At 52.6% G+C, this 16,681-nt stretch overlaps 3 protein-coding genes across 3 annotated transcripts; 1 reads left to right on the plus strand and 2 right to left on the minus strand.

Annotated features, from left to right (window-relative positions):
- Positions 1-537: 537 nt before the first annotated feature.
- PGRI_029860 (Acyl transferase/acyl hydrolase/lysophospholipase) lies at positions 538-12,391 on the minus strand (the record flags this gene model as incomplete). Its single annotated transcript, XM_040790699.1, has 6 exons — positions 538-3,434; positions 3,501-5,351; positions 5,402-8,326; positions 8,391-10,982; positions 11,039-11,378; positions 11,450-12,391. 6 exons carry the CDS (start codon positions 12,389-12,391, stop codon positions 538-540), a joined length of 11,547 nt encoding a protein of 3,848 aa, XP_040647652.1.
- Positions 12,392-13,553: 1,162 nt separating this feature from the next.
- On the minus strand, positions 13,554-14,902 carry PGRI_029870 (Gfo/Idh/MocA family protein; the record flags this gene model as incomplete). Its single annotated transcript, XM_040790700.1, has 3 exons — positions 13,554-14,554; positions 14,610-14,743; positions 14,796-14,902. 3 exons carry the CDS (start codon positions 14,900-14,902, stop codon positions 13,554-13,556), a joined length of 1,242 nt encoding a protein of 413 aa, XP_040647653.1.
- A 665-nt stretch (positions 14,903-15,567) lies between these two features.
- On the plus strand, positions 15,568-16,506 carry PGRI_029880 (NmrA/HSCARG family protein; the record flags this gene model as incomplete). The annotated part of the gene is made up of 1 exon (XM_040790701.1): positions 15,568-16,506. One exon carries the CDS (start codon positions 15,568-15,570, stop codon positions 16,504-16,506), a length of 939 nt encoding a protein of 312 aa, XP_040647654.1.
- Between the last annotated feature and the right edge of the window lie 175 nt (positions 16,507-16,681).

Below are 16,681 nucleotides of genomic sequence, written 5' to 3' on the forward strand. Positions count from 1 at the left end.
GTGCTTACCCCTGCGTAAATCCTCCGATGCTATATTTGTCCAGCGTTTCGGCGTATTATCTGCCACGCCTCACCCCGAGTCTTCGGCGGTTTCTTATCATTTTCGTGTTGGATGACTTGGAATTTGTACATTTTTGCCGACAAGCCAATTGAGAGAGATTCTATATTATATTCCTTTTAAAATATTTACATTAAATATTTTCAGGGGAAATCGGATTATTCCAAAATAGGAAACTGCGCCGTGAGGCTCAAATGGCTCTACACATCGCAAAATAAACTACTTTGATAATATTAGAACTAACTAAGGAATACGGAATAGGATTACGGACTATGGAGATACTTGGTAATGGAGTGAAGTAAAACAAAAAATGGATTCTATTAAGTAGAAATCTACTAGACAAATATCAATCTATACGCTTTGCAGTCTAGAACCAAGTAACAGATCAAAAAATGGGGAAGACATCTTATAAGCCCCAAAACAAAACAAAAAAAGCAAGGCTAAAATAACAAGTCAACTTGTCCAACAGGCAAAGTTTTCTCAACGGCGTGATTGCAGGACCTGGCCATTCTCACCGCTGCCACCGACGGTGGCCTCCTGCGACGCCAGAAGGTAGTCAAATCCAAGGGACTTGATCAGTCCAAACCATTTCAGAACCGGCATCGGCTCTAGACCTTCCCGGTCTCCCCGCTCCTGCTGAATGTATGCAGTCAGCTCATCTGTGTGGACAGCAAGCGGGCTTTCGTAGTGCGAGAACTTGGTCGTAGCAGTAGTAGTAGGTGCAGCAGTAAGGGAATCACCGAGCCACTGGGAAACCTGCTCAGTGGGAATCAGATCCACGCGACCGGCCCAGACGCTCATGTCGGGCACCTTGTTCGATGCGTCGACGTAATGGATGAACGTATTCATTAGTTGCTGCTTCTGCACGGGATCTTGTTTTGTAGCGGGGAGGAAGCGGTAGATGGAGGATGGGACGTCCAATTCTCCAGCAGAGCGCTCCAAAATGCGCTCACTGGCCCATTTGCTGCCAATGTAGCCCTCGGTTCCGTCCACGGGGGGAACATAAGCGGCCGCAGAGCCGGCTTCGCTTGTGGTAGCCAGCTCCGGTAGAACACCCACAGTTGAGATGTAATGGATAGGGACTTGGTGCACGGCGGCGAGTTTGGCAAGTTCCTTGGTCGGCTGGACGTTACTGGGACGCAGGACGTTGTAGTTGTCCCAGAAGGATCGGACGGCACCCATGTGGAGAATGACATCCGCCTGGCTTGCTAGCTGACGGAATTCATCCAGACCCAGTCCGAGAAGTGGAAGAGACAGGTCACCTGGGTGATAGGCCACATTGGAAGCAGAGAAGAGTTGACGTGCGCGAGGCTTGTCTCGCACGGCGATACAGTGGATCGCAGCCACATCGGGTCTTGCTGCAAGCTGCGGGAGCATGGACTGGCCGAGGAAGCCTGTCGCACCCGTGACAACGATGGTCTTGGCTGCAGAAGGGCTTCTTGGGGCAAGGTCGCGGAGGAAGGTGGGCAAGGTTGGCGGTGCAGTTTCCTGCTCCCAATCAATGGAGTCAACGGTCGGGCTTTCTTCAATCTTGCGCGCCATATCACCGAGGACACTGGCGCCTAGGAGCTTGGCGAGGGGAAGCGCGACATTGAAGGCCTGGCGAATGCAGGCCTGGAGACGGATGACCAAGAGGGAGTTGCCTCCCACGATGAAGAAGTCGGTCGAAGGTCCCAGGTCAACACCGAGCTTGTCGACGTTCTTTCCCAAGACTTCACGCCACACGTGCCTGAGCTGCACCATGGTCTCGGTCAATTCAGTGTCGTCCTGCGTCTGTAGCACACGATCAGGCAGAGGCATGGCCTGTACGGCCTTGCGGTCTACCTTAGAGTGGTTGCTCAGAGGGAATTTGTCGATCGGAATGGCCATCACCGGTATCATGTACTGGGGGAGAGACAGACGAGCGAGCAGGTCCCGCAAGAATGTGTCCTTGTCCACAATATTGTGCTTGGGCTCGAAGACAACGTGGGCGACCAGGAACGGCGAATCACCCTCACGGAGAGTGACCACAACTTCTCTCAGCGCACCACCAGCAACACAGATCATGTTGCTCTCGATATCGCTCAGCTCAATCCGAAGTCCACGGATCTTCACCTGAGCATCGCCCGCCATTCGACTATGGAACACCATGGCGCCATCTTCTTGCAGATGGCCGATGTCGCCTGTGCGGTACATGCGTGTCCAGCCGCGGGCGACATCTTCAGGTGTCGCAAACGGATTCGTCACAAAGTGTTTGTCGGTGAGCTCCTGGTTTTTGAGGTATCCGCGAGAGACACCAGCACCGCCGAGACAGATCTCTCCCGGCATGCCAACGGGAACCGGTCGCAGCTGCTCGTCCACAACGTAAGTATAGTAGTTGGGGAGGGAGAAGCCGCACGGAATACGGCCCATGTCGGTCAACTTCTCCGTTTCGCGGTAAGGGATCTCCATCTTATGAGATGAAATGGAGATCTCGGTCGGACCATATGAGTTGAAGAAGCGGAGCTGGGGGAGATCAAGGCTCGCGAATTCTTGAGTGACGAGGGTGGTAAGCTGCTCACCACCACCGAAAGCGAAGCGCCAGTCCTTCGCCTGTCGAAGTGTGTCGCCGCCGTACTGCATCCAAAGCGAGTACTCGGATGGCGTGGCCTTGGTGTAAGTAATTCCCACCTCTTGGATGATCTTGGTGATCGAAATTGGATCGCCACGCTTATCAGCAGGAACGATGTAGGCCATACCTCCGTTGCAAAGGGCTGTGTACATCTGGTCCGAGGAGTGGTTGAAGGTGAAGGCACTCTGCTGAAGGACGCGCTCCGCCTTCAGTCCCCAAGACTTGGTATATCCCTCAATCTCGTTTCGGAGACCTGCGTGAGTCACCACAATTCCCTTAGGCAAACCCGTCGAGCCACTGGTGTACAAGATCGCTGCAGTGGAATCTGCGTTTGAAGAGTTGGGGATGGGAGCCGTGGCCGCCTCAGGGAGACCAGAGACGTTGATGATGCGGGCATCCGGTGCCTGTTCCTGGAGTTGCGGGGCATCATCTTCTGTGGTATCATCAGCGAGAATGGCGAGAGGCTCACAATTCTTGGCGACAGTGGCGAGGCGAGCCAGCGGATTGCGGAGATCCAATGGTACATAGACTGCACCAATGCGCATGATGGCAAGCATGGAGCATGTCCAGTCCGCCGCAGGCTGCTGGTAGACAAGTACTCGGGAGCCTTCGCGGACTCCGGCATTCTGCAAGGCCTCGCTTATAGCCTCAATCCGGTTCACCATGCCGGAGTATGTGAGGACCTTGCCAGTACCGTCCATCAGGGCGACTTTGCGGGGGTTCTCCTCGGCAATCTGATCGATCCGGAGGGGAAGTGTTCCGGGCCAGTCAGATGTCAGATTGAGACCTGTCCTAGAGTTAGTAGCGTTCTCCCTTTTGGGCACATGCTTGAAGGGATGAAAAGTAGACTTACCACGGCCGACCTCGACCGCTTTGGTCAGCTGCTCCTGTCCAAAGATTGGGGTATTTTCCAGAGTCAACGACGCATCACTGGTGACAGTCTCAAGGAAGTTGACATAGGTCTTCAGCAACAGGTTCGCCGCTGTGAGGTCGTAGAGACTCGTCTGTACTCGAATCATCACGAGAGTGTCTGTAGCATTCCACTCAGTCACATCCAATGTAATGTCGTACGCGGTCCGTCCAGGGTGGACATCTTCGAACTCAAATTCACAGTTACCCCAAGGGTATTTCTGCTGGGCACCCTGGCGGTAATCCAAGAAGGCCTGGAAGAAAGGACTGTGTAGCGAAGATCGAGCGACGCCCAACTCCTTGAGCAACACATCAAACGGCAAGCGCGATGTGCCCAGCGCTGCGTATGTCGTATCTCTGGCTTCTGAAACTGCATCAGCAAAGGACTGGTCGTTCTGACGGCGGAAGCGAAGGGTCAGAAGGTTGAGGAAGAAACCAATGCTGCCTTCAACGCTGCTATCGTTGCGAGCAGCGTCGGCAATACCGATTGTCAAGTCCTTGGTGTCCTCGCCGGCGAGGCAGAATAGCATAGCCTTGAACGCAGCGAGGTGGAAATGGAAGGGAGTAGACCGCTGTGCCTTGGAGACAGCCTTCACTCGCGCGACCAGCTCGGGCTCAAGGTCGATGGCCACCTGGTGGGCGGCGAATCCTTGCATGGCAACTCTGGAGCTCGTGCGGGCCATTGGCAAGAGCGGAAGGACAGGGGGCTGCTCACCAGCAGGGAATACTCCCTGCCAGTACTTCAGCTCATCGCTCATCTCTCCATTCTCAAGGGCCTGGCGCTGAGCCACTGAGAAGGCAGGATACTGTCCTGGGGGTGCCCCGAGAGATTGGCCGCTGTAAGCCTTTTCCAAATCTGCGGTGAAGATGTTAAAGCTAGCTCCGTCCATGACAATGTGGTGGTAATTGATCAGCAAATAATGGTTTCCTGATGAGAGGGTTAGGAGAAGGATACGCATCACGTCGCCGTTCTCCAGGTCAAACACATGCTCCTTCAGGGTCTTATACTCAGCAGCAACTTGCTCCTCCGATGCAACCTTCTTGCGTTCAAGGCGCATCGGGGAGCTGCGCAACACCTTCTGGTAAGCCTCACCGGCTTCGTTCTCATTCTCGACAAAGCATGTGCGTAGCGCTTCGTGTCTGGTTGCCACTGTGCGGATGGCTCTCTCCAGGGCGCCTACATGCAAGTTTCCGGTGACATGGAACTGGAAGACCACGTTGGGGGTTGTTGGGTCTTCAAGAAGGTGTCGCAAGAACCAGAATCGTGACTGCGGCAACGAGAGACGCTCACTCTTCAGGAACTTTTTCGGTAGGCGTTCAGTTTTTACTGTCTTAGCGATGTCATCATGGTCGGAAACGACGGACGGTGTGGTCATTGTCGTCAATGTCGTTCCGGCATGCTTGTTTGGGGTCGAGTTTTCACCTGGTGTGGAGGTGGAGTTGTCCCCGGATGTCGATGTCGAGTCTGAAACAGATCCCTCAACCCGCGGCTGGGGAAGCTGAGGCTGCGCCTTTGTCGGAGCAGGCTTGGTGGGCTCAGCATCCTTGCCCTCGGTTCCGATGGTTGCAGCAAGCTCCGCGGGGAGCTTCTCAAAGGCCCCTTGGCACAGCTCAGCGAGAGATGCGCCTCCAATTACCTTAAGAACAGGCATGTCAACCTTCAACTCCTTGGTGAACCAGGTTCGCACTTCCACGGCAACCAAGGAATCAATGCCCAGTTCGAGAAGAGGAGCATCGTGATGGATCTCCTGGTCTCCCAACTGCAGCAAGACGCGCAACCTCGATGCGAGACAATCTGCGTTCTGGTTAGCTACTCACAAGAATCTCGCACTTGAAAAAACATACCTTCCAGGGTTTCGAGAGCCTCTTGCTTGTTTGAAGCTGCCGCAAGCTGTTGGCGAACGGGCAGTGACTTCTTATCCTGTTCGTCAGATCCTGATGCTGATGAGTCGCTCTGGCGAATCATGTGCGAGAAGAATGAATTGCTGAACCACGGGCCGGTGACCTCGTCCTTCTCATCCTCGCCGTAGATGCGGACACCGGTGGTCACAGTGGGGATGTAATCGTAATCATTCTGACCTGGATATCCGGCTTGGATCGCTTCACCAAGCGCTTTTCGGAGAACTGTCTCAGAGACGAGCGCCAGGCGGAGCTTTCTCAGCTGATCATGGACGCTCTGGTTGGCTGCTTCAATCAAACCGATACCAGTGACCTGGCCGATATCAAGGGCAGAGGCGGCCAGACCACGTCTGCGACGCTGTCTGGCAAGGCCACCCATGAAGGCGTTTGCCGCATTGTAGTTGGACTGGCCGACATTTCCGAAGACACAGGCAATGGATGAGAACATGACGAAGAAGTCAAGGTCCTCGTTGTAGAAGAGCTCATCCAGATTCTTGGACCCGTCAATCTTGGGTCCAAGGACTCTCTGCATTGACTCGGCCGACATATTTGAGAAGAGCTGGTCCTCAAGAATCATGGCGCCATTGGCAATACCGGCGATTGGTGGGCATGTCGCTCGGATCTCATCCACGGCGCGCTTCAGATGTTCCTTGTTAAGAACGTCCATGGAGACAATCTTGACAGTGGCGCCTGTTCCACGGAAGGATTTCAGCCAGTCTTCATTGACCTGGGGGCGTCGACTGGTCAAGCAAACACATCCAGCTCCATTCGAAACCATCCACTCGCAAAGTGACTGACCCATGGAGCCACTGAGACCAACGAGAATATATGTCTTGTCTTTGGAGAAGAGAGCTTCGGCCTCGAGAGGGCGCACCTCAATCTCGACAAAGCCGTACACAGGCCAATGAACAGCATATGTCGCGTGCTTGTAGCTGAGCGCACCGAGACGGTCAACCTGAGTAACCAAGTCCTGAACTCCACCTGGGAAAACGACCGTGTTGGAAACGGCATCTTTGAGTAGGTTCTCCAGAGCAGCATGGTCATAGGACTGAGAGAGCGCGGAGGACTGGTGTCGGAAGAGACTAGTTGGGTTAATGCGGCTGCAGCGTGCGGGCAGGAACTTATCGACGCGCAAACCGCTCTCGCTGAGAGAAGGTGTAGCTGTCAAATCTAAGAAGTGGGTAGGCATGATTTGACGAAGTCTCTCACGCACGCAATGGTTGGGAGTGCGCACATCCAGAGTGATCCATGCTGGGTCTCGCTGTTTGTCTTGCCCATCACAGGTGAACTCCACGCCAACTGCCTTTGCGGCGGCTTGCTTGACTAAGGCCGCAGCGAGGAAACGATCTTCACCGGAGCAGTGAACCAGCATGTGACTTCTGTTGGGAATTTGCTCAAGGAGCGAGCGAACGATGAGCTCGCTCGCAACGGAGACAAGCAAGTCGTCGGCCTCGGCACCCACATCTGCTGGTACACTCGCAACTGGAGCTGCCTGGGAAGAGTTGGTAGTCGAGACGAAGATCTGCATTTTTCCGTCATTGCCTCTGCCGGCTCCAACGTACAAGAACATATCCGGCGTGACACGGATTGCCATCAAGCTTGACGCTTCGACCTTGATGAAATCCTCAGAGAACTCTTTGGGCTGGCCGCCAACAAGCTCCACCAAAGAGGATGGTGAATCTGCCGCCGGTGAAAGAACAGTGATGTTGGGGTGGGAAATTGGCACTGTCTTGGTGATGACACGTTTGGACGAGTTCAGTCTGGCATTTTGCTCTGTGTTCACCATCAGGCGAGGGATTTTCAGCTTGCCGTGATCAAGGAACACCTCGGGCTCCTTTGACCAAAGGAATGCAAAGTCCCTGTGTTCCCTATCTCCCAAGGCCGATGGAGGTGCCTCCCAGGCGTCAAGGGCGCTCTGCTGAAGAAGATACTCAGAGATAGCCTTGGATGTGTTGTGTTGCAGATCGGACACATCGAGAACATTCCAGGTGATGTGTGCTGCCTCTTGCTGGATAGTACGGCTGAATCCAACACTGGCCATGTGGTACGCGTGATCGGTGTGTGCGCCTTGGGTGACCCAAACGATGTGCTTAGCCAGCTCCACCATTCTCTTCAGGCCGTCCATCTTTTCAGGTGTGATGTCCTTGAAGATGGCAGAGTCGATATCGACAAGGTTGATGAAGGTGCTCATTGGGTTCAACTCGAGCGCCTCTTCCTCGGTAGGAAGGCCGTTGAGAATGGTCGTCTCGCCGCAGAAGCGTCCAAGGTGGTCCACAATCTCCTCGCCAAGACGGACAGTCTCGAGAGTCCCATTGCCGAGAATAACCAGACTTTCAATTTCGATAGGCGGAGTAGAGGCAGAGAGTGGTCGTCGCAGGAAGTGCACTCGGTCGTCTACAGCCTGCGCCGCCATGACCGAGAATGACCCATCAGTGCGGTCCATATCTGGGGTGGCAGCGTCAACTCCCCCAAATCCAGCCTTACGCAAGGCAGAATGCCAGATTCCCAATGTCAGCGGGGAGGGGCCATCGCTCTGGCCTTCGACCGCGGTTGAGCTGGTGGGCTCCGACAGCAATAGATAACCTCCTGGCTTGAGAAGCTCTCGCACATTTTTCAAAGTCGCCTGGAGAGGATCCGCAGCGGACAACGCGTTAGATGCGATGATGATATCGTAGGAGCGAGGTTCAAATCCTTGTTCGGTGGCCGGCTTTTCAATGTCCAAGGCACTGAATGTCATCTTATCGCTGTGTGCGCAGAAGAACTCCTCCGCTCTGGCAAAGTAGTCCGCTGATGGATCAGTGTAGGTGTATGAGGAGAACTTACCACCGATGCTATCAAGAATCGGCTTTGTAGCGGTTCCTGATCCAGCACCTGGTATCTAGTTAGTAACCCGAAAAGGGTATTTGCATTCCAATTGTAGACAGATTAGGCTCACCTATTTGGAGAATGCGCGCGTGTGGGTAGCGATGTGTTACCTGCGCTACCATACTTGAAAGGTTCACAGCAGCGGCTCCATCTGGCAGCGCGAAACCAAACTTGGTCTGTGTGAACATGACAGTATCGTCGGCCGCGGTGGCTGGAGCGAAGGGCTTGAGGACGATATCCTCCACGTGGATCATACAGTTTCCGGCATCCTGATCGAGAAGATCGATACTGGCAGAGAATCCCTCAAACTCAGGATCGAGCGCTGAGATGACAGGCACTTTCGACCCGGAAGTCGGTAGCGAAGCACACACCTCCGGGTTGACGCGAAGGGCTTTCATCCCGGTGGGGACGGATAGTGACCCAAGACGACCATCCCCGGGGGCGGAGAATGCGAGAATTGATGCCTGGAAGGCAACATCGAGTGTGCTTGGGTGAACCAGGAAGTCGGACACGTCCGAATCTTTGTAAGGGAACGAGTCCACCAGGACGGAAGACTGGTTGAGCTTGCGCTTCATTCCAGACATAGTTCTGAATGGCCCGCCGTAGTGGTATCCTAGCTCGGCAAGACCAGCATAGAAACGGTCGGGATCAACCGCGTTCATGTTGTTCTCGGTCACTGGTAGACGGTCCAGTGCTGCGACGTCTGGAATACCGAAGATGATCTTCACTGTTCCGCTAGCCATGAGTTCCATATCCAAGTCCGAACCCTTGGTGAGAACAGGGACGGAGTAACAAGCGAACTGCGTGGTTGCGGTTTGGTCGGGGAGATACTTGACTCCAGTCAGGGTGACCAAGGTTTCGACGCCCGCGCTGTCTCCATCCTCAAATGTGAGGGCTCTTGGAATGGAAAGGTCGTGTAGCTCGAACAGTTTGACCTGCATATTGCCCGCAACATGTCTCGCTGCCTCGAGGGCCATGGCGATATAACCTGCAGCTGGGAAGACGGTCATACCTTGCAACTGGTGGCCAGCGAGCCAGGGGATTTCCGACTGCTTGAGCACATTCAGCCAGCGTAGCTCCTGTGCATTGGAATCGGTAGACAGGAAGCCAAGAATTTCATGGTGGCCGTGCTTCCGCGTCCGCATTTTTCTCGAGATACGCGATTCGCTCCAGTGGGAGCGTCCATGGTTCCACTGATATGAGGGCAATCCGGCCACCAGCTTGGGAGGGCGAGCGCCTTCCTCAGCCACAGCTTTTTCAAAGGATCGGAAATCAACCAACTGCGGAAGATGAGTCCACATGAAACCCAGGCCCTCGGAGAAAGCCTCGATGTCGTTCTTTCCACGGCTAAGAACACCAGTGTAGGGAAGCGGTGTGTCTCGCACATCGGAGATATTTTGCATGGCTGGGCCTTTCAGGGCCGGATGAGGTCCGACCTCAACGGCAAGGTTGATGAGTTGGTCGCTAGCTGCGGCATTCTTAACAGCATCTGCAAAGAGCACTGCATTGGTCATGTTATCCCTCCAGTACACGTCGTTAAGTTCCTCAATCGGTTCCATTGGCTCAGCAGAGGCTGTAACACTAGAGAACCAAGAGCAAGCCTTGGAACGCTCCTTGTTGATCCGGATACCGCATGCCTGCAAGGCCTTGACGTATGCCTCTCCACAGGGCAACATGTGGTGGGAGTGGTACGCAGTGTCAACCTTCAGAGCTCTGGCAAACTTGCGGTCTTCGTCGAAGACCTTCTTCGCGTGCACGACGGCGTCGGCATCTCCCGACAAGGTCACACTGGCAGGAGAGTTGTGGGCAGCGATAGCCAGACGGCCCTTGAAGGTGGACAAGTTGATGAAATCCTTTGCATCCTCCCATGAGGTACCAACTGCCAACATGGCGCCCTTTTGGCCAGTGGCTTCATTGCCTGCAAGGTGAGCAAAGAATCCACGGTAGTAAGCAAGGCGGATCGCATCGTGGCCGGAGATGAAATCGGCTGCATAGGCAGCAGCAATCTCACCGGAGGAATGACCCACGACAGCAGAGAAGGTAATTCCAGCTGCCCGGAGAAGATCAATCAGGACAACCTGGATTGCGGTACACAATGGTTGCGACAGTGCAGCTTCAGCAAGGCGCGAAGTGTCGGCTCCAGCCAGCATCTCCTCTTTGAGGTTCCATGTCGGACGGTCGCTTTCTGGGAGAGTATTCAGCGAGTCCTCGAGCTCCTGGATTCTCTTTTGGACAAATGCTGACGAGCGGATCAGGTGAGCGCCCATCGCTGGCCATTGAGCACCCTGGCCGGTAAACACACCGAGCAGGCGAGGGGCGGTTTTAATAGTGGAGCGGAGGCCAACAGTGGCCGCAGAGTTCTGGCTCACCTCTGCTAGCTTGATGTCAATTTTAGAAGCGAGTTGCTCAACAGTCAGGGCGGAGAAGGCGGCCTTGGTCGACAACTGGCTGCGGCGGGAGTGTAGTGTCCACGCCAGGTCTGCGACATCGATAGTATCATGATGAGTCTTTAGGTGTTCGGAGAAGAATTGTAATTGAGCGAGCAGAGATCCTTCAGACGCAGCTGAAAATACGAAAGGAGTTAATGTTGGACCAGAAGAGCCAGTGACTTCGGGGGCCTGGTACGACTCCAAAATCGCGTGTGAGTTGGTGCCGCCGAAACCTGTGTTTGTCAGCATCGCGCTCAACCCCCGGGGCCCATTTTTAGAAAATACTAACCAAAGCTGTTAACACTGACACGACGAGGAACTCCTTCTGGCAAGGTAGGCCAAGATGTCAGTTTTGTGGGCACATGCAAACCCTTGTAAAATGGTTCGATCTTAGGGTTCAAAGTCTCGAATAACAGGTTGGGAGCAAAAGCCCCTGCCTGGATCATGCTAGAAGCTTTCATGACACCAGCGAGACCCGCGCAGCCCTCAAGATGACCAATGATGGTCTTAATCGATCCAACGTACAGGGGTTCCTCCGAGTCAGTAATGTGTCGACCAAAGCATTCGTGGATGGCAGCAGCCTCTTTTGGATCTCCAGCCTGAGTACCAGTGCCGTGTGCTTCGAAGAACTGTTGATTTTTGTCAGCGTGCTGCGTCAAGCACATATTTACGGTATCGAGGGGAATTCATTCTTACTCACCTGTGGTCGGTCGTGAGGGTTATTCGCAGGGTCCAGACCAGCTCTCTTGTAAGTCTGACGGATCAGGGCAGACTGGGCATTCGAGTTGGGAACGGTCAAACCATTCGAAAAGCCGTCCTGGTTGGCTCCAGTCTCGCGGACGATACACTCAATGTGATCTCCATCCGCAATTGCATCACTCAGTCGCTTCAATACAACAGCTGCCACGCCCTCACCACGAGCGTATCCATCCGCATCCGCATCCCACATGCGGCAGCGGCCGTTAGGTGACAGCATAGTCAGCTTACTCTCTCCGATATACATTTCGGGGTTGAGAAGCACTTGGGTACCGCATGCCACGGCGACCCGCGATTCGCTGGCACGCAGGGTTCTCACACCCTGGTGCAAGGCGACCAGACTGGACGAACAGGCCGTATCAATGGTCATACTAGGTCCATGCCAATCGAAGAAGTATGAGACACGGTTGGAGATGATTGCACGATTTGTGCCAGTTGCGAAGTAGTTGGGCATGGTGTTGTGATCACGGGTAAGGGTGTCATTGTAGTCGGCAGTCATGGTTCCAGCATAAACAGCCGTGTCAGATCCTCGCAAGGACTCAACAGTATGACCTCCCGCCTCGAGAGCTTCATACACCGTTTCCAGCAAGATACGCTGCTGGGGATCCATCGAATCGGCCTCGTTGGGGCTGATGTTGAAAAAGGCTGCGTCAAACGCACGCACGTCTTCCTCCAACAGGTAAGACCGGAGAACATTGGATGTGCCGTGATGGCTGCCATCAGGGTGGAAAAAGGCCGAGGCATCGAATCGGTCTGGGGGAATCTCCATGCCCACATCGCGAGGGGTCTCCAGTAGCTTCCACAAAGCTGAAGGCGAGCTTGCGGATCCGGGGAAGCGGCAACCGCTTCCCACAATAGCGATAGCTTCGGGTTGTGTAGAAGGCATCGCTGAGATAATGGCTAATGTTGGTAATTGGGTGTCTTGTGTGTATGTGTATGTGTGTGTGTGTGTGTGTGTGTGTGTGTGTTTGTATGTTTGTGTGTTTGTGTCTTTTTGTGTATAGGTTCAATGCAATTGCTCTTCCTGATCAAGTGATAGAAATTTAAGGTAAACAAGGAAGAGACAATAGACAAGCGTTGATCCTCTATGGCATAGGAGTGACCGTAGATGTATTCCTCTATAGTTCAAGCGGCAACCAGCTCTATTATTACAGAAGCTATGGGCAGTGCACAGATGCTCTATTCATTGCTAGCTATCACGATTATCGCCGACCAACAACTTAGATTAGCCCAGCCCCCATAAGCCCTCTTGCTCTCCGCCGATATCAACGACCTCAAGAGTAGTGGTGGGCCCCGACACAGCGTGATGCCTGACAAATCAAGATGTGTTGCAGATACGAGCTCTTCATGTCAGATTATATCCTCCGACACCTTTATCATGAAGGATTGAGGTCCGCCGAAGGCTTATAGTGGAGAAAGTCGTATTTCTCAGAGCTCCAGCGCTACACTTATGCAGCTAAGCAAGTTTGCCTAGCTACATATGTATCCTTCGGCGAATATTTATTACAATCTTACATGATTCGCAGATATTAGGCGTACCCACCTGGCATTTCTTGATATGTGAGGGTTGCTAATTGGGGTAGCTGGCGTGTACTCGTGTACGCTAGGCGTAATTATTCATGCAGTCATCACAGCAGGCCCTCGTGGACCTTGAGTTTCCTATAGTACCTTCACGCTAAGCTACCCGTGCATATTCAGACTTTTGAATTTCGTTTCCAGGCCTTCGGAGCCGAAGACTGGATTAGGCAAGCATCGTCTCAGATTACCCATGGCTTTGACAAGATGGTCAAAATTTAGCCAGTAAATGACAATTTCTCCGCAACCTACATATGTAGAATTTGGTCGTGTTTCCCACATGGCACCCTAGTATCACAGCCCAGGTCGTTTCCGATGCTTTCAAGGTTCCCAGAACCGTTTGGTACCTAAGAGATGCATAAAAAATCTTACAGATTAAATGAAATAATTTCAAAGAAAACGCCAGTTTCATTTATTAAATTCACGTGCCAATTTCCCCGGTCCATCAAGAACCCTGCTCATCAACTGAGCGCCTAGTTAACCTGATCTATGTACTTGGAGGTAGGTCTAATTCCTAGTCCACTCTTCTCATATGCCATATCAACCATCTTCATTTGGTTAAGAGAGTCTTGCCTGTCAACCCAGTACTGGGTCGGACGACCCTTAACCCGGTTTACAAACTGCTCCAGCTGGTACCGGAACGACATCCAGTGATCCTCACCGTTGAGCTTAGAAATCTCGCCAGTAGCATCGCGGGGCTTGTAGGCCTTCTGCGATTTCTTCTCGGTCCACTTCTTAATTAGCTTGTTGCTGGCCTTGTCGCGAATCTCAAAGGTTTCCTTGATATCAATCCGGTGCCAGAAGACAGCGTGAATCCAGCCATTGATTGTAACCTCACGAGTGACAAACTTCTGCTGGGAATCGGGAAGGCCGCTATCCTTAACCTCAACCTTCCGGTGCGTAACCGTTGCGTAGGAAGGGTGCCAGATACTTGGGCCTTGCAGGGTGCTAAATGCCTCACCGATTCCGCCGTTGGGGAAGCGGAATTTGGTCTTAAACTCATAGTCACAATCGTGGTGGACACCCTCGGTAAAGGCTTTGGTATCGGCGACCAAGCACTCCTCGGGCTCGGCGTCGAAGATGAGACGTAGCGCAGCGAAGTTGTAAGTTCCCATGCCCATCATGGTACCACCCGCAAGGTGGTGCTTGAAGTGGATGTGATCCTTGGTCACGAACCACCAGGGGATCATGGAATAAGTATCCACGTGAACCACATCGGCGGGAGTGATTAGAGACCGGAAGATAGACCAGATAGGGTGGAAGCGATAGTGGAAGGCTTCAAGCATGACCGGTGCGTTGGGAAGATCGAATTCTGGGAGGTTGAAAAGTACCTCAGCTTCCTTGGAATTGGACACAGAGGGCTTTTCGAGAAGAACATGTTTTCCTGCTTTGATGGCCTTCACGGCCCATTCGAAGTGCAGAGCATTTGGAAGAGGAATGAGAATTACATCAACATTGGGATCATCGAGGATTTCTTAAGTAGGGTTAGTAAAAGCTGGAATGATCAAAGGTAGAGATTAGGCACTAACCCTGATAAGTATCCCTAACAACTGGAATACTATTGCTCTTCGCGAACTCCTCGGCACGTTTTCGGTCACGGGCCGCCACAGCATAGAGAACCACTTCGGGATGCATCTTGGCGGGAATAGTCAAGGTCATACCACTGCCATTTGTCAGTCTGGAACAGAGATATTACCCAATCTAGTTTTACTCACGCTGAATTCGCAGCTCCCAGTATACCAAATTTGAGGGCATCTTTGCTCTTCTCAACACTGGGTGGATCAAACGCCCACCAAAGACGCATCAATTGTCCGACAGACATCTTAGATTTTCAAACTGGAAGGCAAATACGCGAGATTTGGGGCACTTCTCTGTGTTAAGAGTTGGACAATAGAAATACACTTCTAGGAAAAGGGGGAAAGAGAACTATAGCTCTTCTCGGAGCCGTTGAATACTGATTTTACATTATTCTTTTCACGACTGTAGCAATATCTCTATCCGATAAGCATATAACTTGACGCCGAACCTGTGAAAGACCAAAATATGGCCGAATATACGCTAAAACAAAATGAGGTTCTAAAATCTAGAGTGCTGACGTTACAAGTCGCCGATAAATTGACCAATCAGGTGACATTTAATGCGCCGAGAGATTAGCGAGGGGTTGGCGAGGGGTTGGCGAGGGAGGCTCTTGATAGGCAGCGCTTTAACTTCTTTGTTCTTTGCTCCCCGTGAAACTCGCGATTCCACGAAATTCTCAAATTTCTAATCCCTGTGGCGCAGGTGTTACCAATCCCCTCTAACTACAGATGTAGTTTAGTTAGTTCAACCGATTTCAAAGCACCTATCCCCTCTTTTCAATATAAGTAATTCCTTTCGTAACTTCTAACTTCAACATTACAACCAATCTACCAATCTACCAATCTACCAGCCTACAGCCTACCAGCCTACCAGTTTCTCTTCCAAATTTGAAACCCTCAAAACTACACAATGTCCAAGACACTTGCTATTTTCGGTGCCACCGGTCAACAAGGCAGCTCTGTCCTGAACCATGTGCTGAACGACCCAGAGCTCTCCCAACAGTTCAAAATCCGGGCCATCACCCGTGATACTACTTCAGAGAAGGCCCAACAATTGAAGCAGAAAGGCGATGTCGAAGTTGTCGATGGTGACGTGACCGACCCCGCCTCGCTTGCGAAAGCCTTGGCCGGCGTACACACTGTATTCGCTATGACCACACCTGATATTAGCCCCGACGCCTTCAACGTTGAGGTCGGCAATGCCAAGCGCATCGCTGACGTTGCCGTTGAGCAAGGTGTCGATTATCTCATCTGGAGCACTCTGCCATCAATTCGTGATCTCTCCAACGGCAAATACACCTCCGTTGTCCCCTTCGATGCCAAGGCCGCCGCCGAGGACTACATTCGCACTCTCTCTATCAAGAGTGCTTTCGTCTCTCTCGGCTCATTCATGGAGAACCTCCAGGCACAGACTTTTTTGGCTCCCACAAAAGCTGCCGATGGCACTTACGTGTTGGCCCGTCACACCTCTCCCAAGGCTCCATTCCCCTTGATCGACGCTGTCGGTGATACTGGTAAATTCGTGGGTGCTATTCTCGCCGAGCCTGAGAAGTTCCAGGGAAAGCGACTCCACTGCGCCACAAAAATATACACCGTGGAGGAGATCACCGCCCTTCTGGCCAAGAGTTCCGGCAAGACTATCGTCTTCAAACAGATCTCCACTGAGGAGTTCAAGGCTGGCTTGCCTTTCTTCCAGGATGTGTTCGCAGAGGGATTCAGCTTCATGGATGATTATGGATATTTCGGCCCTGGCTCTGAGGAGTTGGTTGCAGAAGCTGCTGCTGCCGCTCGGGGCAAGCTCTCCACTTTCGAGGAGTACTTGGAGAGACACCCATTCCAGCTTGCATAGATAGATGACCGTGCTAAGGGCTGGTATGCCCAGGATGCAAATTTTTCATAGAATTTAAAATCGATTATAGTTACGCATGAATTTAACACCTCGATACCTAAAACCTCCAGTACTACATAGATGTTCTAACTCCCATTTCCGCTACCTATTGCTACTAAGCTAGATTCGGGTTCCC

Source organism: Penicillium griseofulvum, assembly GCF_001561935.1.
Source record: "Penicillium griseofulvum strain PG3 chromosome Unknown contig_80, whole genome shotgun sequence".
NCBI lineage: Eukaryota > Fungi > Ascomycota > Eurotiomycetes > Eurotiales > Aspergillaceae > Penicillium > Penicillium griseofulvum.